General features: G+C 37.8%; 1 protein-coding gene across 2 annotated transcripts in view; it reads left to right on the forward strand.

Annotated features, from left to right (window-relative positions):
- Positions 1 to 23,871, forward strand: part of DLG5 (discs large MAGUK scaffold protein 5) — a 98,495-nt gene that overhangs the window by 13,966 nt on the left and 60,658 nt on the right. For both annotated transcript variants that reach the window (XM_030951776.1, XM_030951777.1), the window contains exon 2: positions 21,765 to 21,833. In XM_030951776.1, coding sequence (XP_030807636.1) covers positions 21,765 to 21,833 — 69 coding nt within the window. The remainder of the gene's footprint in view (positions 1 to 21,764; positions 21,834 to 23,871) is intronic.

A 23,871-nucleotide genomic window follows, 5' to 3' on the forward strand; every position in this document is an offset into this window, starting at 1 on the left:
TCAATACTCTTGCTATAAGAAACTACAGAATGGTAGTTGAGTTCTAGTTGCTATACCATGTTTAGATGTAGGATTACAAAATTCATGTGAAAAGTTGATGCTTAGATGATTGTTTGATGGATCATGGTATTGCTGACTCTCATCTCAAAATTGGTAACAGCTGTGAATTTCCATGAATGCCTGGGTTTAGTGCCATTAATGAGTTGAAGGCTTGTGGAGAGGTTTCCATCATTTGGAGGAAATAAGATGTGCATCCAGACACCATGGCAGAGCAGAACACTTATCACAAAAACAGAAATGATGTGCCAAGGTACAACTTGAACCTTTTTTTGTGGTTTTTTTTTTTTTTTTAGAATTTATGGTCAAAATCATCTTTTTTCTACAGTGCCTCTCACTTTACAGGTTCAGAATGGTGGTAAAATAGAGTTTTACAGTTGGACAGGTTTGAAGCAGAGAAGGGAGGAGTTGATCCTGAAGGGTAGAAATTAAGCTGGGAGTGCAATACCTTCTCCAGTGCTTTGTGAGACGTGCAGCCTGCAGAAATGAGAGTGCAGCTGTAGTTTTTTTTCCAAGTTAGTGCCTTAAAGTAGATGATGCAAGCCTAAGCTAATATAAAAGTGCTGTGAGTATATCACGGTAGCTGTGTCTTCCTGGCATATTTTGATAAAAATAGCCTACCAAATACAAAGTAGAAATACAGGAAAGCCTGTAACCTCTCCCAGTGGCTTACTGCTGATGGACTTTGTAATTACATCTGTCTATCTCCATCTGTACCCTGCTTGGCTAGAGGCTGGATTTAAGGTTAATTGTATGATGGAGGATCCTGGCTTAAAGCTATATCTTAATTAGAATTCACAATCCTCTTTACATAAAAATATCTGAAAACTCTTTTTAAAAAACCACTGATTATAGGGACAAAGGAAAAGATTTTGATATTTCTTTTTTCATAATTTGTGAATAACTTAAGTATATATAAATATATTCCTATGCCATCTGGTTTATTTCTCTCTTCATCTTACTCTTGGCTTCTGTCATCTTGCTTACTGCTCTTTGGCTTTTTAATTAAAGGAAAAAGCAGTAGAAATTACTTCTGTGATCACAGTAACATTTCAAAGGTTACTGAATGCTATGAAAAATAGTGCTGTTCTGTGTTTTGAGATTTACTGCTGTTGAACATAGCTCTGACATGAACACACTAAATCCCTTTGACTTGGGTGTATACTATTCTAATTAGTGTAATTAATCAAATTTTATTCTGTAAAATAGAATGTTTTTCAGAAATATATGGTTCAGTTCTTGGACTACCATACAGAGATTGAACTATCCTTGGTAAGGTTGTTAGATTTAACTGTTATGTTCTGGTGGTGTCCTGACTGAAATAGATCTGTTCCTAAAAGTTGTGGTTTGGAAGTATTTAATTAAATGTGCAGGAATTAACGATTACAACATTCTGAGAGCTCTCAGGATGCAGTTTGGTGAAAACAGAGAAAATTCTGTCTGTTTCAATGAGTTGTGTAAGAGAAAAACTAGGAAAAGACACGTTTATGTTTCATTTTGATTAATTTCATGTCAAGTGTTACAATGTAACTTTGGTGTGGGGTATTTTTGTTTGTTTTGTTTGCTTCTTTTTTTTTCAACTTGTAGAAACAGTCATTTGGTCCCTAGAGATTTTTCTTCAGCTGAAGTGAGTTTCTATAAGCTAACCTCTTAAGTCTTAAAAAAAAAAGAGGGGGAAGAAAAAAAAAGGAGGAAGTTCTCTAAAGACCTTCCTTAAGCAGCATCACTTGAAAAATTCAGTTTAATGAGGTGCATAAGCCTTTGCTCCTCTTTAGCAAGGGAACGCTTTGTCTCTTGGGTTGTATTCAGATATTGCTGCTTGCATGAGTTAAGATGATTAAGTATGACCCTAATGTTGTTAAACCAGTGCCTGAGTTCCTGATATGATAATTTGCAAACAAAATTTGCTTTCTCATAGTGTCAGTTGCATTCCAGTTTGGCAGCATTTGGAAGTTAAATGCCCTGGCTTGGTGATTCCTTGCTGCTGTTGGATATCATCTTAAATGGGAAAGGAGATGCTGGACTGAAGCAAAAGCACAAAGATATTTTTTCAAACCTCAGGATTTCAGTGGTTTTTTAAAAACTTTTTTTAAAGCACCTGAATCATGGGATAATAACTTTTAAGATCCTTTAAAAATTGGGAAAATTGAATTATTTTTTACCCCATACATAATGTATTTTGAAAATACAAAAATACACAGATTTGTGTACTGATTGTTGTCAATGTGAATCCCAAGTACAGGATTGCTTGAAGGTTTGCTACAAGGCTGTGTAACTGTTCAGAGTACCTGACTCAAACTCATCTCTGATTAGCAAGTGATCTTTTTTGGCTCAACTGCTGAAGCCATACTGAGAGTGAAGAAGGAAAGCATTTGTTCTGATATTTTTATTACTGCTTCATCTAGGAACTTTTCATCTTTATGTGATGTTTCATGATAAAATGACTGGCATGGGATAGAGGTGTTGTCTTCGCCCAATATTTCTTGCTTCTGTCTGTATTAGTTTAGCATGCACATTTGGAACTGGTGGTTAAATGAAGAGAGTTGTGTCTTGGGGAGAAGCAAAACTGAGAGGAGAAATAGTCCTGTGACAGCACCATGGGATTGAGGTGGTGAGAAAGGCAGTGCAGTGTGGTGGGATAGATGGTGTTAATGCTGCTGGTGTCCTCAGCAGAGGACAAAGCACAGCTGGGTTTCTGTGTAAGGAAGTATCTCTTGAGTTTATGTTTGTACCATGTATACAGAACTGACAAGCCTTAGTTTGTGCTGGCGTGTTGTACCTTATTGCTGTGCCTTAGTGTCTGGCAATAGGGTGTGATTGTTGTCCTTGCTAATTACTCTGCAGCTGTTCCCTCCTTCCCTCGTCAGAGTCTTGGTTAATTTGGTTACATGGTTCTTTAAGAGAAGGTAATGCAGTATTTTTGCAAACTAAAATTGCTACACATATGTTTAAGTTACTTAGCTCATCTCAGGATTTGCACTTTATTTTTGGAGTAAACTTTATGCAGGAAAAAAAAGAATAAAGCAGCGTTGCAGTCCCTTGCCTAGATCTGGGGTCAGCCCGAAGGCTGGTTGCGCAAAGCCAGTAATACTGCTTTATAAAGGGGTTGTACCGCAGCGCTAAAATTCATCCGTGAGTGACCTCTTGGAACTCTGTAACTCTACACCCACACATCCTAGTTGTCTGCTTAGGTCACAGCCAGCCTTTGATGTCCCACAGACCACGGTAGGGTACTGGGCCAACTGGTTCAGCTGCCGCCTGCCGCTGCCGTGGAACAAGAGCCCTTTGTTGTGCCCGGGCTGCGGCGCTGCGCGGGGACCGAGCCGCGACTGCCCTGCCACGGCCGGCACAAAGGCCAGGCAGTGTTTGCAGGGTGCTCTGTTTGGCTCTGGCCGGGAAGGTGTCTGCTCCGTGCTCTGTGCACGGCTTGTAGTGCCTCAAATATGGCAGTAGTTTCTGGGTGAGTTAGCAGACTTCCCAGTTCGTGTTATTGCAGGAAATCTGCTTACACTTAAGTTTATACCAGTGGAGTTTCTTGTAAAAGCTTACTAGAAAGTGGTTTGGGTTTCTTTGTTAGTTAGTTGGGTTGGGGTTTTTGTTGTTTGATTGGGTTATTTTGGAAGGTTTTGTGGGTTTTTTTGTTTGTGGTTTTTGCTGTTGTTTTGGTTTTGTTTTGGTTTTTTTTCCTACTGCTTCTCTTCAGCCACTTTTGGACAAAGGCTTCTACTCATCTATAGTTAAAACTAATGCTGGAATGTCTTCTCCAGACCTGTGTTGATAAATGTTCTGGTATCAAGAATAAAATTTTAAACAGAAAAATGTTGATATATGCACACTGTCTCGTGATTCCAAGTATTGGAAAACCAAAACTCTGAGTGATTACAGAGATGTTGCTTTAAATGAATATTACCATGCCAGGATGCGCATGAAGTATTTTGAACCTGTATCTAAACTGATTGGCATGCAGACATGAATTTGTATTTTGTTTATTCAGATACTGCTCTTAGGATTGTTAGTGCTGATTTTATAACTTCTTGCCACTTTTATATAAATTCATTCTGAAGCTTGACTAGCAGTGTTCCAGTAATTCTTGGTTGTTGAGCATACAGAACTATAATTTCTTCAGGCCCCCCACACCACAGCATAAACTTATGTTTTTAAATCACAGGGACTGAGCTCAATTGTTTATCATAGTCATAGAGTATATGTTGGTACATATACAGTGCTTGGCAAAAGTAATATGCTTGCTTGTAGTAATGCTTCCTGTGTACTTTTTTTCGTAGTTTCTTATTCCAACTTTTTGTTTTCCAGCTTGCATTAACTTAAGCTTAAGGCTTATTTCATGTTATGAACTTGCTTGCTGATCTCATTCATCCTGAAAGCAATGCTGAAGAGGGCAACCAATATAATTATAGCTATAACATAGTAGAAATAAGGAAAATTAAGTGTTATGCAGGCAGCACCTGAAGCCAGGTGATAATGACCATGGTTATTAAGCAAACTTGTCTGTCTTTAATCAGAGACTTGTTTGTGGAACACGGACTTGATGAGGAAGACAATAACAACGTGATAATGACAAAGCTTAGCTGGGTTGGGAGGATTTGGGAGCAGCATATATGAGATACTGTCTGTACAATCAACCTGTAATCTTTGGAGTTGAGAAGGAAGATGAGTTGGAAGAGAGCAGAAGCAGAAATGCATTACTGTAAAGCTTCACTGAAAGGTATGGGAAAGTTGAGTGGTTGCATTGGTGTTGAGTATCTTTATGGGCTCTTTGTTAGTATTCCTCTGGCTTTCTGCTTGGTTTTGGAAAGGAAATGGTTAAAGGTTGTGAAAAATTTGGAGTAATGTTTCTTTTTTCCTTTTATAATTCCTTTATGTTACTCTTCTCCTTTTCTGAAGGATTTGATTTTTCATAGCATTGATCTATGGTTAGATGAACAGTGAATACGTTTATTTCAGCCATTCTTTTGAGTAAGTTGGCTGTAAAATACAGCTAATTGCTGTTTACAAGCAGAAACTAATGGAAATAAATCGCCAAAATTCCTTTAAAGAAGGAAAAATATTTTGACTGAGAAATCAAAATCGAATATTCAATACAGCTTTTGCTTTATAAGGTTCATGCTAAGAATTGTGCAGCATGAAGTGAAACATTATGTGGTCAAAATCAGAGTATTTTAGTGGTTTGGTTGTGGTAGTTTCAAAACCTACTTCCCTCTTTCAGTGTTCAGCAGCATGGAAGGTCCTTCAGCTGAAGTCCCAACAACCTGGGCTTCCTGTGTTTGTGGGGAGACTGATTAAAAGCAAAATGTGGGGGAAGAGAATTATTTTTTTGCCTTCCAAGACAAATATTTGTGTCTTTGTTATGTCCATCCCAACCCAGGATGTATGTTCTGTAGCCATATATGTGCTGTGAGGTAATTTCTCCTTGACCCACGTTACCTTCTTAGTTTTGTATAGAACCTGGAGCCAGTTGGATAGCTTTTCAGGTCTTATGTGGGTTCTCAGGCAGTCAGCCTTTCTAGAGACAAACTAAGGGATTTTTGGTAACAGGTTGCCAGTAGCTAAAATGGCATGTCAAAAAAATTTCAAGCCCGTCATTGGTCTGCATGTGTCATATAGAATTTGATAGAAGGGAAGGGTCCTTGTGTGATGTTCAAGTCATGAGTGTGCAAGTGTGATATATATCAATTTTTACCTTCTTCCATTTATAATCATGTATAGAGGATATAGTCTTACCAGCAGGTGAGGCTGGAAAATGGAAGCATTGCAAACCTGACTTGGACATCAGGGTTTTCTGCAAGTGACTTGTATGTGAACAGAGGTTTTGGGAGTCACTGTACTCAGACACGGTATTTTCATTTCTGTATCATCATTCCCACACACTCTATTATTTTATTCCTTGTCTTAAAATCTTCTGGAACTTCTCCTGGAAATCCCATGGGAGAGTTTGTATTGGCAGTGTATGTAAGGAAGTCTTGAGCTGGCAGCTGCGGAATCAGGTGGAAGTTGCTGTGTTTTGGACATTCTGCAGCCTATATTTTAGATGAAGTGAGTGCCATAGCTTTTGCTGTAAAAGTTTATTGGCACAATGTTGGTTCTGCCCCGTTTGTGTCAAATGGGGCATGGCTGAAATCAATTCTGTAGCTTTCCTGGCTCTTCTTGAAGACCTGGTGTACTGAAGGCTGCAGTTCAGAGCTGTTGTTTTTTTAAATGAAACTGTCATTCATAATTGAACCTATTTTTTAAAAAATACATTTAATTAGAAGAGTGAGATGTGTAGTTGTTGTTGAAACATTTTCCGGAGTTTTTTGTACCCGTATATACACACACAGGTTCCTAGACATATCTGTAATGTACACCACTGCAAGACATTCTGACAAACGACATTATGCTTTTAGTGGTTGTATGAAGCTGAAATATTACCCATTCTCAGTTCTTTAACTGGTGCAGTAATTACAGTAGTATTTCAGTTGTGAGAACGGATTTCAAAATGAGCAAATTGCAATCAAGTAACAAGGTTCAAAGTTTTGGAAACATGAGTAGCATTTCATCCTGCATATTAGCTTCTTATTCCACACCAAAAAAAAAAGTCCCTGAGGATGAAAATAAGCATTAGATGGTGCACAGCAGTTGTCTTCTGCTGGTGCTGTGCCGAGGCTTGGCTTTTGACGAGGCTATGTCTCCTGCAAGTTATAAAGAGATCTTCTGTCTGTTTTGATGACAAGTAAACAGAATGGGGATCTCTGTCACCTTGGTGTGAAGACTGAGATTTGAGGTCAGCAGCTTTTCCAGTCTGCAGGGAAATGCAGGGATAGAGATAACGTGCCTTTACTGTTTGCTTCACTGACACAGAACTTAATTTATGTGAGACATAGAATTTATGTGCGAAGTAAATTCTTTCTTTTGCTGTGCTTCACATTAAAGCATTTTTTGTTTGAGCAGAAACAGGAATATCGAGACAAATGAGCATTGGCTCCAGCTGTAGATCAGGTTTCTCCAGGTTCTCAATTCTGTCCCTTTGTCCAGCAGTTTAAAAGCACTCTTCAGCATCCCTCTCAGAAAATTTTTGCAACATTCCTCTTTAGTGTTTCCATTCAGACAATAAGCAGAATTTTATTGGCCTGCCTTTTTTAACAACCACAATACTGCCATACTGGAGCTTCTGTCTTGGTAATAAGATGGGTTGTATCATTCTAGTTTTTCTTGTGTGTACAAGCCATGCTGACAGATATTCTGCTGTTCACAACTAAATGCAGGAGAGAAGGAACAGGACTTCTTAAAACAAAAGTTGTGGTTTGTTGTTTAGGGTTTCTGGGTCATGAATCTTATTCCTCTTAAAACACACTGTTAGAGCTTTAATGTTGTTTGACTAGACCCATGGAGAACATACGCATGCTACAGGCCATTCTTTCGCTTTGAGTTTGCTGGAAGTTTTTAGTAGAAAAAAGTTGATGTGCTAGCATTAATTTTTGGTTTTCAAATTGGTGTTTTTTTGTCTAGGTGTTAACAAATTTGGCTTAATACCAAACTACACACAAAAAAGTTTAAAGATTTATCAAGCCTTACATGACTCTGGTTTCTGGATACTATACCTGCTTCTTGTTGTAGGTGTATGAGGTTGGGAGCTGTGTTTCAGGCTGAGCTGTCCCAAGGAGATCACAGTGGCAGGAGATCTTGTGTGCCACAACGCAGTTCAGAGTGCAGTCGAGAAAACTTCCCTACTTATCCCTCCTGCCCTTGTTCTTTGCATTATTTTTCACTTCATGCCATCTGTGCTTAGACCTTCTATTCACAGGGACACAGGAGGTGTCAAGTGCCCTGGAAGTTTGGCATAGGAAGCAAAACACTAAAGAACGTGTTAACATTGGTGTTATTCCTTGATAGGTGAACATTTCCTTTCACACCACAACATTTTGTCCTAACTTATTCCTGCTGTTAATTAGCATGTAGTATTGTGAATATCCTATTCCCCATTCTTTTTTATCCTCTTTTTCTATGCCTGTGCCACTCACTAAAATGCAGTGGTTTATGGATAGCCACTAGAGAACAGACTGAGCTACTATGAGTGGTTTTTGTTTCTCAGAAAGCTTTCTGGTTCCTATTAATTCTGGGAAAAATAAACAGTAATTTAACAGTTGCTAAGGTTGATTTCTGTTTTTTTTTTTCATGTTGAATATTACTGGCTAAAATGTCTGGTTGTTGAAACCCCATCTGTTATCTTTCTTATTTTCATTGTTTGTGGGTAGAACAATTCATGTATAGTCTATGGACATGGTGTGTTTTAATGAATTTTAATCTGAAATTTTAAAACCAGTAATAATGCTTTCAGTCATCACTAGATCTGTATTCATGCTCTTATAAATGTAGGCTACAGCACTTAGCCTAAGATACTGTTGATCTTGACCTCAAGTATAGAGGTTGGAATTTTTTTTAATAGGTCATAGTTTTGGGAAGGTAGACCTAAACATAATCTTGCTTCTGTGTCTTAACAGTGACATTCTTAATTATTTTTTTTTTATTTAGTTTTAAAGAAATTAATCAGGTCACCTTATTGTTCTGTGCCAAGGCTTGCAACAGAAAATTGTTGTCATTTGTTCCAAGTGACATCTGTTTAACTCATAACACAGAAAGAACACCTTGGTAAATTGAATTAAATATGCAATCTGCCTGTCTTTGTGCACCTCTTGTTGCCAATTAAGACTTCAGTTTTTTTCTGCTTAATGAACATACATCCTTCAGATACAGTATTCTATATTAAAAAAAACCCCTAAAACCAAACCAACAGTATGGAAACGTTTTCCTTACCTCATTTCTTGAAAGGTATAAGAGATGGACCTGATTTCTGGTTTTGAAAATAGAATACTAGATTTCTAGGTAGGAGACAGGGATGTTGATGAGGTGATGTGTGTTTTGAAAGATTATCATATATGTGTTTGGAGTCAAGGTCATGGTAAGGTGTTTCTGGCCCCATAAAAGTTGGTCTGTTTGCTTTCAGAATACAGCTTTTCATTCTCTTCCCCAAAAATACAAATCATAAGAGCTCCCTCTCCCCACAATAATGACACTTTTAATCTTTTTCATGCTAAGACAAACAAAAAATTAAAAGTAGGAAAATTATAGAGGTTGGCTTCAGTAAGAAGATCAAGAGTGTTTCTGAAAGCTGTGAAAGATGATGATGAAAAGCTAGGAGACATCTGTTTAGTACAGGGGTCAGCAGGTTCCTTAGGGCTCTGACTTCTACTACTAGGGGAGCATCTTGTGTGTTTGTTGCTTTTCATTGCCCTAATGGACCAAGAATAACTTTGCTGGTGCAGTATGGATTTCCTTATCCTGTTTCTACTGGTTCTAGTAGTTGGTTTTTTTTTCCCATCCAGTGGAAGGGGAATGCTTCCTAAGATCCACTGTACTTTTGAAAACACAAAGCAAATTCTAGTGCCTCACTAGATGTGCCAGTAAAACATAGTGGTTGTTTTGTGTATAGTCTTTCAGTTTGAATGTTTATCTCCACAATTTCTTTGAATCATTTTGTGTCTTGTGATCTCTTTAGCTGTCCATTATCACTGCTATTTATTTGCTGTATATTGCTTTTATTTGTATGTGCTCTTACTTTGTGTAGGTGATTAATGTGCAGTTGTGTTTCTGTGTGTGACAAAGCATCCCAATTCCCAATCTGCCAACACTTTGTTTCTGATGAGTTCTGCCCAGGGAGCACTACTTGCCAGGCAGGCATGAATCAGTGAATGATCATTTAATCTGTGCAAATACTTGTCCTCTTTTGCTCGAGCTGAGGAACTGGGGAGGTGACATTTTAAAAACACTTAAGTTGTGACTAGAATCATCCTGCCTTGAAAACCAGATGATGCTGGTCTGCTGTGCCTAAATGTCAAGTCATTAATAATCGTGGTTAGTATTTGCACTTCTAGGGATGATTACAGGGGTTCAGCCTAAAAGTAGCAGGAGGGACATAAGTTCTGTAACCAGGCAGGGCTTGTTCTGACTTGTTCAAAACAACATACTTCCCTGCTACAGATTTTTAGTAAAGGGGTGTTGCTCATCTCTTCAAAGGGCCGTGGTAGCTCAGATAGTCAGGGTTTAGTTTTTCAAAATCTTCCTGATGGCTTATCTTTATGTGTGATAATTGCTGTCTGATGGTGTCACCAAAGAGCACTTAAAGTTGTGCTTTTTGATGGGCCCACTTCTTAATGTAGAATGAACAGGTTCTAGATGATCTTATATACAAACTGAACTCAGTTTTAAGTTGCATTCCTGGGAGGGTGTTTCTGCATAATGTGTCTAGGATAGTTGCAAATATTGATCAGTTCCTTGGTTTTATGTATATTTGTTTTTCCTTTAGCCTACCTGAAGGTAACAACTTCATTGTATTGCTTATTATATTATATGACTCTGATGCTTGGACTTGTTAATAGTGCAGGGGACTGAGACAGGACCTCTGTTTGGGCGAGTGAAGAGGGCTCGTCGGGTTTTATTTGTTTGTTTTCTCAAGCAATGTACATTTGGGCATTGAGACTCTTCCCTCTGATAATCTGTCTAGAGAATGGAGGGAAGCATGCTTTATGAAACTGAAAGATAAATAAATATGACCAACCTCAAACTCTCACCTGTCAGGAGACGTAACTGGATACATACAGAGAGCATGCCAAAAAATAAGAGTGCTCATGGGATTAAATCTTTCTGGTTCATCCCATTGTCCTCATACTGAAGATAGATAGTAGCAGCATGTAGGTAATCTGACTTTGCTCTTGATCAAAAAAGTCTGAGCCTCTGCGAGAGTCTGTGAAGTCGTAAATGTTTCCTCTGGCTGGGAATGAGTTCTTGGGTGTTTGGCTTTTTTGTTTGGTTGGTTTATTTTACTTTCAAGATCTCTCCAGTGGCTTGGATTTCTTTCCCCTCACTTATTTCAATTATCTTAATTCTGTGCATTTTTTTTTAAGTACTGATTTATTAAGTATTTTTGGAGGATCTCTGCATTTTAAATAAAACAGAATCAGCACAAGCATCTTTAATTAAAAAGCAAATTTAGCCCTTAAGTGAGAAGTTGCAGGATTTATTTTCCCATCAGGGTAAAGGGTAGCAAGGAAGGGAAAGCAATGATTTAAAGAGCTACATGGTATCAATCCTCTTTTCAGTTGAAGAATTTAAATTTTCTTTGAAGTTTTCCTGTGGTGTTATTTGTGAAAGAAAAGAGATAGTTATATGCTTTTGTACAAATTAAAACCCTTTTGAGATTTGTTGCAGTGTGGATTTTGAAATATGAACTGCTTTCAAATGGATCCAAACTAATATTCACAGTTGTTTTTGACATATCTTCTAATGTACTCAAAATGTCGATTTTTGAAAGATATTATCCAAGCAGAGAGAAGATGGAGGGCTGAAGATTCCCATGAGGTATTTGTGCTTTATAGCACTCTTAGGAAAGATGAAACTGTGAAACTGTTGAGCTGAGCTCCAGTTGTCTGTTTGCTTTTACATATTTCTGTTTACACAATTAGACTTCCCTTTTTTTTTTTTTACTACTTTGTATTCTTAACAGTAAAATCATGCAGCAACATAAGGTGGATTTGGAAAATTGTGATTGAATGTAATTCACTTGTTTGTAATTTAAATGTCTTGAATATTCTTGATTTATCTAATGGCAATGTAGAATATCTCTGTAACAGCAGCAGTACTATGAGAGAATAGAGAAAAAAGTGGTGAAAATGTCTTGTAGAGAAGAGTTGCTGTAACAAAGGTGGCTGTAGTTCATGATGGAAGATTTAATCCTGTGATAAATGGTGATGCTTCTGAACCTGTGTCTTCTTTGTCATTTCCTAAGCAGTTTCTCATGTTACAGGGTAGTTGAATTTGGTCTTCGTTGTAATGTCTTTCAAATATTTGGTGGTTGTGGGTGCAGTAGCACTGTAATTCATCCCACTTCAGGCTTTAGGAGGGGTTTTTTAGAGGGAAGCCTTTTCTTAGTTTATAGGACTTGGGTTTGATTATAGTTTAGTTAGTGTTGAACTGTATGTCAGTGTTTCATGCTGGAAGCTGTATGTGAGGAAAACACTGGATGCAATGAATGTTTACCTTTTTTTCCTTAGACCCACTACCATTCTCATGGGTTTTTTTTCTGTCCTCTGCACACCCTTAACATCGCTTTTCTCATAGCTATTGTTGACATGGGAAGCACAAAGGAGCACTTGATCCTGACAGCAGCTAGTTTTATTGATGCTATCTTCTTCAGGAAAATCCCCAACATCTGCAGAACCTGTTCAAGGAAAAAGATGGAACAAAAGCCAGTAGAAGAGAAGAAGTGTCAAAGCCAGCCACGAAGCCTGCACAGCAAAGCCTGCTCAAGGCTGCCTTTGGAGACACAATATTTACTGCCTCTTCTGTCGCTGATGTGGAATCAATGAAATATGGGTGTTTATTCAGTTAAATGAAGAGGTTGCACAGTGTTGCAGTTTGCTATGCCCAACCACCTGGCGTATTTATTGAGGGCATGTTTGTGCTGCCATCAGTAGGTGAACCTGAATGTTAAAACTGTCCCCACTTCATGCCTGACAAGTGGTGCTGATGGGGAGGTAGCCTCTTTATTTGCTCTTCTGCTCCCAAGTGAAGATGAGAGATGGTTAAGGAGAAACCAGACCTTTCTTTCAGGCTGGTGACTTCCCAGTCATGACAAGCCTTGACTTGTTTATTGTCTTAGTCACCTCCCTTGGGTGAGAGGCCACTCTTTCTCCCCTCAACAGCTCTGACTTTTGCTGTCTAATATGCCATGTTCTTCTGTGTTGTAGTCTTGTTTTCTTTCTTTCTTCTTCTCTTCTGTCACTTCTGTCTTAGTGGACTAGGGCATTATATTTGCATTTGGAGTAGCACACTGGACATCAAGTGCATTTGCTGAATTTTTAGCCTGTGTCTCTTCTACCGACCCCAAGGAAGTCGGCTGCACTCCATATAGCTTAGTGTGTGTCGTCAAGTAATGCTAATGCTACTGCTTCCTGTCAGAGTGTGATTTCAGGCTTTTATCAGTACACTGTCAGTGCATTAAGCTTTAGAACTTTTTCCACAATTGATAGAGCCAATAGCATTTGGCTGCCTGCATTGCAGGCATTGCCACCCCTTTCCCCTCTGTGCCCTTAAAGTTGCTCTTACAGTGATAATTTGGGTTCTAGAAATCCTCCCCTTAGTAAGATCTACCTGCCTCTCACTAGGGCCTCAAGTTCCCACCTATTGCTTGTACACACACAGTAACTGATTGCTTGCTAAGCCAGACCTGTTGGTTTAAAAGGTCCTGAGTCAGTCATCGGGCACTAGGTGACTTGCCACACTTGCAGCAGTTACATTTCTCCCAAAATAACAACTACAGAAAAGCTCAAAGGCCAGTTTAGTATGTTGATGCCCTTGCTATGTAGGAAACATCCTCTCTAGACACTCAAATGGTTTTAGTCTCCATACAGGGTCTTGTTGTTAAGAAACCACTAGGAACATCTATGTCTAAGCAAGGAAACTCCTTTGACATTGAAAAGCACCATGTGGCTGCCTCCCCACTCTGTCAAACCACAGCAGAGGCTGAGAACCTTGTCTCCTCCTTGTCCTGCCATGACTGAGAGAGAAGGAAAAGTAGCAGACCTCATGTCCTCCAGAGAAGAGGCAAAAAGCAGGAGTTGGAGCTATAATTGCTTCCAGATGAGTTCCTATTTTTCCAGCAGTCTTGGCTCTCAGCTCCTAGGTAGAGTGAGCATTTGTATGCATGAGCACTCTGGTACTTGGGGGACGATGCCTTTTTGTTCTATTTAGTTACATGTGTTACTTTTGCCTTTAGGAAGCTTGAGCACTATTTTTCTGTGTATTGCCTGTGTGTGTCAGGGAGAGATCTGCTCACACACAACCCGTGGCTGAGGTAATCGGGCTGTTACTGCCCCATTGCAGCCGAAGGTTACCTCCGGTGAGGAATGGGCAGTTCTTGTGGGCGGTGCAGCTGTAACCAGAAGAGGCATGAAGTTCATGCCTGGGGGCTTCTGCAACAAACTATTTTTGTAAATAGTTCATAGGTAATAGACTCCTGTAATAATCACTCAGTACAGCAGAGCAATTAAGGACATACTTCGCTGTGTTGTTTGAATGAGAGTGTAGGTGTGGTTTCTTTTTTATATGTGTTTGTCTTTGGAAAAAATACAGTCTGTGGATCAAATATATCCTTAATTGATATTGTTACTTTCTCTGCCCCTTCTGAGATCATAGCAGTGCTTGGAACTTGGAAGATTTGTCTGGTGAAGCTATTAGCTTTGTGAAAACTGATAGATTTCTGGAAAGATCCTGTATAGATGCACACAGAATGATTGCTCCAATCTGTCTGGGTTTTGAGAAGGATCTTGGTCACTTGGCCATGGATTTGACATTTCCTTTGTCTGTGGTACTTGGTGTGTGCAAGTAGCTTCACACAGTTCTGATGACCTTCCTGTAATTGCAGATGTCCTGAAAAGGACTTGGGCCTGAAGTCTCTAGGTGACAAGGACTGACATCTCTTTTACGGAGCAGAGTCTTGTACTCTATGCCTACAGAATAAATATATATGTGTTTAATATGGAATTACTGCTGGCAGTTGGATTTCCTTATCTACAGCACTGGGAGGGGAAAAAGCTGTGGTTTTTGTTCTTCTTTACTTTTGCTATCTTAAATGAAATTGAGTGTCAAGGAATAAAATTAACTTGCCAAGGCGACAAGAAGATTTAAATCAAATTGTTTAGCTTAGATATATCTTTTCTCTTAGCATTTTAAGTAACAACTGCTATAAACAGAGACAGAAGAAGCTTGGATCTAAGTGCTCTTCTGTATGAAAGTGTGTATAGTTTTTTCCATTGTAACAAAACAACAAAGTTGAATTTAAAACCCTTCTGTAACATAGCTTAATGGAACCATCTGGGGACATTTTTTCCCCTTGTATTTTTCTGAGTAAGGGTTGAATATTGAAGCATGCTATGAAGAGCTATATAGAGAGAGTTCATTTTTTCAGGGCTTAGCTGGGGAGTATGTATCTCCTTTCAAGGTTGCAAGGAAGCTTCTTGAGCATTATGCCAGATTTCACACAAGTAACATGAACCACCCTTTTGAGAGATGCATGGGTTGGAAAAGTCAAATATCCCAACACGGCTCTTAATTTCAAAGCAGGCGCATTTAGTAGTGACTCCCACATAGTCCAGATTTGACTGGTTGTGTTGATACATCTCTTGCAGTCCTGAGAGCAGCAGATGTGAACTGGTTTGTAACTTGTAGCAAAATGAGGATTCCAGACTAGAAACATCAGGCTCATATGAGGAAGTATTGTGTAAGTAACTTCTTCAGTTAGTTGCTGGTTTTGTTCTTCAGTAGTAGTGGGCTGCTTTCTGAGAAGAGCATTCCATCTACTTTGTTCTGGTTCTTGTTAGAAAAAGAAGTTTGGCACATGTCAATGTGCTAGGGTTATAAAAATCAGGATATTCAGAGAAAATAGGTAGTATTATAAGATTGTATTGTACTTAATGAGTTTAAAAAGGTAGATGGTATCAGGAGATACTATCATACATAATCCAGCATATCATACATAATCCAGCAAACAACTGAAATGTTCCTGATAGCTAGAAGGAAGAAAAAATGGATACCTTTGCCTTTTTGCCAGTGAAGTGGTCCACAGAATATATTAATAGGAATTGTTAAAGCATCTGTGTTAAAAACAAAAATTAAAATAATTAATAAAAAATCTGTAGTTGTTTGATAAGATAGTTATAATGCCACATCATGTTTTAGAACAGAAGACAGCACTGCTGATAATAATCAGCTCATGCGCAATCCACATGAGCTGAAATATAAGATAATTTGCTTCACCTACCTGCACTGCATTTTTACTAAAACTTGATTTTAAATTCAAATTTTTCCCATCTGTACTAAATACTGAGGTTGAAGAATTCATAATCAGTTACTCTTTTCTCTGCCTTTTATGCTTAAGCCTATGGAAGTAAATATTTCTGTTGTTCAGATGTTGCTAAGAAAATAGGAAATTTATGGATATTTGTCTAGCATTGTTTCTAATAGCTGAAGATATGATGCTGTACTGACTGACAGCTAGAAACTGAATTCAGGGCATCTTTACGGATGTCTCTGGCTTCTGGCAACTTTTTGAATCTAGGCCTTAACATAAATTGTCATATTAAATCATGATTATCACTTAAATCTGACTTTAGGTTCATTTTTATTAAATGTTTCAGAGAAAGGTGCCTCAGTCCTTTTTCATGTGTGAAGTGTTCTGTCCTTAAAAAGAGTGTATTTGTAATCACTTAGAATTCCAGATTGACTTAAATGGTAAAGCATCTATATTTTCCCAAACAGCTCTTTAAATATTAATGTCTAAATATCTCATTAATACCTTGTTATTAAAAGTTTTTTTTATTGAAAAGGAAAATGAACTTTTTGACCCTCACCATTTCTGTGAAACTGTTCCAGATTGAGCTATTTGGAGAAATAAAAAATGTGGGTTTTTAGCTGGTTAATTATTTGGAAAGCCATTTCATGTTGATTTAGTTTTCATGGTGTACTAAAAATAGATATACAGAATAAATAACGAAGCTGTGCTTGAAAGCAGACTGGGAAGAAATAGCAAACTTTTGGTGAGATGGCATCTGCTTTTATTTGACCTTTACTGCTAAGTTTTTGTGCCTTTGTTCTTGGAGTTACTCATATCCTTCAGGGTAAATGACTGTGAAACATCTGAAATAAGTGTGACACAGATGGAAGCAAATACTCCATTGAAGGTTTTTTATAAGATCAGAATTTAGTGTTTGGGTTTCACACAGCTTGCAAGCAGTGACCATGTCCTGTGGTTTGTGACAAACCTGGCTGCACAGGCTGCCATGGGAAGAATAGATTCAGACACAGAGCAAGGCAAATCCAGGTAGTCTTGAGCTCCTTGGGCAGTTTTGTTTTTGTAAAGGCAAAGGGAACATTGAATTCTGGGTCATTTCCAGTTGTAATCAAACAAGTGCTCCCCCAGCACGTAGGAGTCCTGCCAATGTTGGTTTGGTTTTGTGCATGGAGATGTGGATAAAGCAATGTTTGTTGTGCTGCCCTCTTATCCAGTGCATTGGATTTCCGTCAGAAAAATCATTTGTTGACAATAAGTTGAATCAGCTGGCAGTCGCCGCACTGCAAAGGGAGATGGGAGGAGGAGCAGAATTCAATTAACAATGGAAAATTGTAGCTGAGGAGCATGGAGCGTTGTTTAACATTATCCTTAAACACAGAGAAGTAAATTTGTACAGGAAAAGGTTCCTTCCAGTCTCAGTCCTGCAATAAGTTAAGTGTTCGTAGTTAGAAATTGTGCCTAATTTAGGAGTCAACCATACTGCACATCTAAATTCCATCCCTAAAGATGGATGACCTACCAAGAGCTGTGCTACCAAGATCTGAGCACTCCCCATCATGTGAGATAAAACACCTCATGCTCCTTGAATAAACCCCCTTGTTCTTCCCACACTGAAGCAGGTTCAGTATACTTGTCTCTTTGGCCCTGTGCTGAGGGTGTTTATCTGAGAGAGGAACTATTGCAACACAGTTTAGTTCATAAAATGAAGCTTGGAAGAGAAAATAGGCTTCTTTGAATCGAGTTGTAAGATAAGGCGGGGAGGGAATAATTAGAAGATTGCAAAATTCACTGCATATACACTTTCAGAGGTGAATCCCTGTCCCTTCTTTGGCCACTCCAGTCCCCTGGGATACGCTGTGCTTTAGAGTTATGAGCAGAGCCTGTGTATTTGTGTGGAGGAGGATGAGAAGTTTCTGTGTAGTACTGGCAGTTGACATTTTATTTCTCTTAATCTGAACACTGTATTTTTTCTCACAAGTCATTCAGTAATATCCCAGAAGATATCATACTTGATCCTTTGTACTACTTTCTTAAAGAAGGTGCCAAGTGCAAGCTTGTTTTGGAGACATTATTTGGAGATAGCTGGCTTGGCTTTTTGTAGTTTCTCCTTTAAGAACAGGTGTTGTCCCATGTTGCATGGTGTTTCACAATTCAGAAGTTAGAAAGACAGAAGAGAGAAATGTTCTGTTTTCATTTTGTATGACTGGTTTCATTCCACCAGTCTTGATTTGATACTCCTGATGAGGATATTGCTGGCTTAGACAATTGCAGTCTTCTCAGGATGTGTACCTTTTCTCTAGTTTTTTTTTTCTTTTGTTTTTTTTTTCCTGTTTCCACCATCACTGCCTTTCTTGGCAAGTAAAATACATATCACTCTTTCTGTGTGGCTGTTGTGTAAAAGATGAAGGCAAACTGGAACACAGTTCTTTGTTGTCCCTGGAGGTGGCTTCCACACTTAAGCAACAAGTTCCTTTCCTGAGTTTGTGAGTTCTTAAGTGGCCTTCCTGTAATCTGATTAATAAAGACAGTAATAACTTAAAGAAATTTGACTTGCTCTAGTTGTTGAAAATAGAAGGAAATGAGATTCTCAAGCTTCTCAAGTATATAGTGTAGCAGTTTCTAAATCCCTGTGCTCTGCCAAAGCTGTTTAATACAGCCAGGAACTGATCCAAAGCTTATGTCTGGATAAGTAAAAGAGAAAGCAAGTCTGCCATGTCAAGACAGGATGGTCATGTATTTTCCCTCACCATGTGAATGTGAATCTGTAGAAGATATGCTTGGGTTTTGGTTTGCTTGTGCTTTTGGGGGTTTTCTTTTTGATGTAGTTGTTGGATTTAGAGTTTTTTCTTATTTCTATTTTTCAGTAGATATAGGTTCTACTGTGTTTCTCAGAATCCTGTCATTGTGAGTTGTAATTTTAAACTTTAGGAACATGTCAGCAATTATTATAAATCAGTGAATTGAAATCAGATGTAGCAAATTTTACCTCTGGGGAATTTCAGTATGCAAAGCGAATACTAGCAGAAAAATATTAAATGAACTATTTGTAGAAGTGTGGTGAAAGGCATGTGAACTAGGTGTGAAGCACTTTCAACCTTGATCTAAGAAAGTATTTGACTTTTACTGGGTTTAGTGTTCAGATCTTTTTTTCTTTTGGTGCAATTTGACAAGATGGATAGTCAAAACATTAAGAGCAGGAAATAAAGTGGAAAACTCTTTTGGGGGAAGGTGAGTTTTCAACAAGTTAATTAGAATACCGTGGTTATGCAGCTTACAAGTAAACAGGGTGTTCTAGTGCCTTTGGTTGTAGAAACTGACCTGTGCCTTTTTCTTTTCTTTCTTTTTTTTTTAACCTGTATCTAAATTGTTGTTGGGATGATTTTGAGTGTTTTCATTTATGTGAGGTGGCATCCTAATCAGTGGGGAAATATTTCTTGAAGCATTTGCAGGTACCAATGATATATTGCTAGCTGAATCAAGCAAAATATGCCAAGCACAATGCCACTTTAGCCTGGATTTAATACAAGGATGTGTGTCAGTACAGTACCTTAAGATGAATTTTAATACTGTGACAGCTGTGTGGGGACCTGGGTGTTGTTTCTGATGCTTACTGATACTGCTTCTGATGACAAAGGTGGCACTTGTTACAGATAATGAACTTGTACCCTGTGTAATTTAAAAACAAAACAAAACCAGACAATGTGACTAGATTGTTGTTGTTGTTATTGTAAGTGAGGAATTATGAATGGGTCAGATGATTCCTCCCCTGTTCACAATTGTAGGTTTTCTTCATAGCATGCCATGCATACCGGATCTTGTGTCTACAAATATGAGCTAATGTTTTAAGAACATGGCTTTGGAGAGTCATATTTCTCCATTGATGAAGTCAGCTTCACAAAACCTTTCTGTCCATTCCAGAGAGCAGAATTTAACTCCTCTTAAGTCCTGTCTCTGGCAGGACAAGAAGACAGAGAGGTTCAGTGTCTTGAAGATAAATAAAACAAAGATCAGTTAAGATGATGAGATTTTTTGAATCTTATATTTCTTCAGTCTTAAAAGCAAAAGCAGCTAATAATTGCTACAAGTTTAAGTGTGGAATTCCTGTGTAATCTTTAGAGGAACTGGGCAATTTTGCCTTCATTTGCTGAGCATAATTAAGTATCACTTCCTGGCACAAGATTTTGTTGTGCTTGAGTCCCACACAGTTTTGATACAATCTCAGTACATGTGGTCTGTCATAAAGATGTCCTGCTCTGTTTAATATATTGATTTGTTTTTTTCAACTTGTGATTCTAGTCAGTCTAGGTCCAGAATGCAAGAACTACTGCAAGTCATATGAGTTTAGAATATGCAAGGAGGTTAAATATAGCTAATGTGGAAATTATTCAGCTTTTAATAAACTTTAATCAAATAGGAATACAGCTTAAATTACTGTTTTTTGAAAATGTCTGAAATAGAAGCAAAAATGTTCAGCAGATTTTCTGAAGCCAGTGTGTCAGTGGTGTACTCATTGTATTTTGTTAAAAAATTTGAACAAAACAAAAATATTAGATCCCATACAATTGAATAGAATTATTGTAACCAATATATTTAAAATAATTTTTCATAGAGATTTGTCAGATTAAACAGTCTACTTCAAGATACAACTCTTCTTGCTTATTTTCAATTTTTTTCTTTTTTTAATTGATTTTTTTATTATTACTTGTGTTAGTAAAATTATTTTATCAAATCTTGCCTTTCATTCATCTAATACCATAGTTAGTTACATGTAGTTACAGATATCATGCTTTTCTCTACTAAGAAGCAGAGGAGATAAACAAAAACTAATTTATTTTTTGTTTTCTAGCCTATCCTTCCTTCAGTCTATTGCATGCAGTTATTCCTGCTGCTTCTCAGTTTTTATTTCTTCATTTCAAAGAAACTAGGAGAGAAATATTGGATATAAGGAGGGACTCTAGGAAAGAGAGCTCTTGAAATTATTGAAACGGCCTTAGGGCTTGGCTGTTGTGAGCACAGCTCTTGCATCCTGGCAAGTGCTGAAAATAGCCTAGATTTAATGGCTTTTGTACATAATCATTGCCTGTCTTTCTACCATGGTGTGTTTATCCTGTCTGTGAGGGACGGTGGAGCTGTTTAGTTAATGTTTTGAAGTAGAACCTGTCCTTCTAGTTCTTCTGGTAAATAAAATCTGGCATACTTCTAAAATAGCTAAAACGAAGGGCTTCACTGTCTGTTGATCTATTAATACCTGAGTCAACTTGCTGCTTTGTGGGTCCTTCCTTTTAAGACCAGATACTGAAAGTTGCAAATGGATGCAGGCAAATTTTATTTACAAATTAAATGAAACTTTTAAGTCTGAATGAAGTTTGAGAAGAAGAATACAAAGTAGTTACCCAATGAATTAGGAGTTGGTACATGTAAAGACATGAGAAACCAAAATAGATTGCCACTGTTGTCACAAGTATCACTCCTAATCTTCTGAAATAGACTTGAAACTCTGTGTTTTCAGTCTGTCTGAAATAACTGATGTACTTATATTTTGCTGGACTCATTTTTACCATGTTATCCAAAATGGTTTTCTACCACGAAAAGTGCACAGTGAAGTGTTTGTTTACAAGTTATACTTTACCTGTTAGATTTTTATGTTCCAGTGATGTGTCTTCTCTCTAATTTAGTAATTTGAATAATTTTAGTAATTTTAGTTAGTTTATTTGGCATCTACAGTATCAAGGAAATGAATCATAGCTTTGTTTGTACAGAGGAAAAGGGGGAGAAAAAGTTAATACTATTTTTATTTTCCTGATTCTAGGGTCTACTTACAGTGTGCTGTCCATAATGCCTTCTGACTCTGAAAGCAGCAGTTCTCTGAGCAGCATTGGTGAGTAAAGCATTAATATAAGAACTTGATGAGTGTGTCTTTTGGGAACTGGGAGAACAACTTTTTAAGGTTGCCTCTGGGAAGGGTAGAGAGATATCCTGGTCGTAAAATCAAAGCAGTTGAACTATAAGATGTAACCATCCATCTTCACCAGAAACAAGTGTACTTTTGTGCAGTGCAAGCTCGGCCTTTTCATGGCTGGCTGCAGTTGTTGCATGTAAAATCTGTTACATTTGGATATTTCAAGTGATGTAACTATGCTTTGTGTTACATAGTAAAATGATGTAAAAATGGCAACATTGTGTTTACACAAATCTGGACATATGAGAATATATTTAAGCGTGTGTGGTGTGTGTGTGTGTCTGTGTATGTATTTTTGTAGATGTGAAAATTGTGGTCAGAGTCAAAAGCATCATAGAAGTTATAAATAATGTTAGCCAAGGCCATAGCCTTCTGAACCTTTGACAGTGGCTGTAAGCTTTAGCATTTTTTTCCCTGTGTTCAATGAATTGCTTCATGTTCTCTGTTTTTAAAATCATTGGGAAAGACAAAATACTTAGGAAAAAAATTGGAGGTATAAGAAACATTATTAGAGGTGTTTTGTCCACAAGATGCTCTTGGAGCAACTCTATTAACTGTCAGTTTTCCTCATTTTTACTTTTACAGATACCTTCTGTTGTGAAATCTGTGTAGAAGTCATTTGTCCTGGACAGGGAATGCAGGCTCTTGCATATTTAAAGTTCCAATGTTGTGTCAGGCATCTGTAGACTTCCCTGACAGCACCAGGCAAGTCAGTTGTCTTTTTAAGGATGTGACTAGACATCTGTTGCTGTCATTGGGTTGAACTTTTAACTCCAGCAAGCAGGAACAAGATTTTAGGCCTGAATGAGCTATTTACTGAAAATACTGGAAGCTGTGACACATTAGTTTGATTTTAATCAAGACCACACTTGTATGCTACTGCCTGAAGGAAGGGTAGATTTCATTTGCTGCTGCAAGTAAATTGGGGACTGGAAATAGAAAGAAAAAAGTTCCTGAATTTTTAGGATGATCAGAAAGGCACCTTCCAAAGAAGGTAGTTATTCTAAAACAAACTCCAGTAAGTTTGTGGGATAATTGGAAGAAGTGATGGCTGAGACAGGAGAAATGCAGGTGGTACTGTCTAGTTCCATGTTCTTCATTTTAAAAAGGAGTGGCACATTTAAACCTTAATTTTGTTTAATTTTTTGTTACTTCCCACAAATTATGTTTCGTTCATATTTTAAGATCCTGAAGTTCATACTGAATTTGGATCTATGCATTTGACATTAGAGACTGTCCTCAGAATTAGTTTGTCTTTGAAGTTTGCAGTGATCGAAGTTGTTTTATGACCTGAAAATTAAGTGCCCTGCTATTAAACAAAAATTGTGATCTGTTGTCCATAATTTTGTTTTATTCAAATTATTAATGAATGCTGGGTATTTAATATTTAAGAGATTAACAGCCAGGAGAATTCTTTGAAACTCTTTATTTTATGGTTTGATTATAGACTTGTTATTAATGAGTCTGATTTTTGCTCCAACTGTTTTCTCACCCTCATGTCTTGTTCTACAAGAGACAGTATTTTTTCTGATCCAATATCAACAGAAAAATTGCTTAATAACTGACATACACTAATAGACATCTTTGCAAGTCACTTCAAAGTTTATTTTAATACTGACGGATTTATTGAATGACAAACCATCATAACTAAATCTGCCTGCGTGCCAGCTCCCCTAAGGCTTCATATGACTAGTTTGAATGGAATCCTAACAAATACTGAGGTGCTGTAGCATTTGAGGAATTTCATATGCATCTTCCCCCCACTCTGTCCCAATAATTTCTGTGAAGTAGAAATAGTAAGTTTAACCTATGAAATCAATGAAAACCAGTGAAAAGAGGTAAATTGTCATGGTTTGGAGATAGTGCAAGGTTTTGAATCTGGTCAGTTTGACATTGGTAGTTAGATGTGCACACACATGTATATCAAGGAGTATTTTTAGTTCCCCACTCACATAGA

This window comes from Camarhynchus parvulus, chromosome 6 (assembly GCF_901933205.1).
Source record: "Camarhynchus parvulus chromosome 6, STF_HiC, whole genome shotgun sequence".
NCBI classification, from domain to species: Eukaryota; Metazoa; Chordata; class Aves; order Passeriformes; family Thraupidae; genus Camarhynchus; species Camarhynchus parvulus.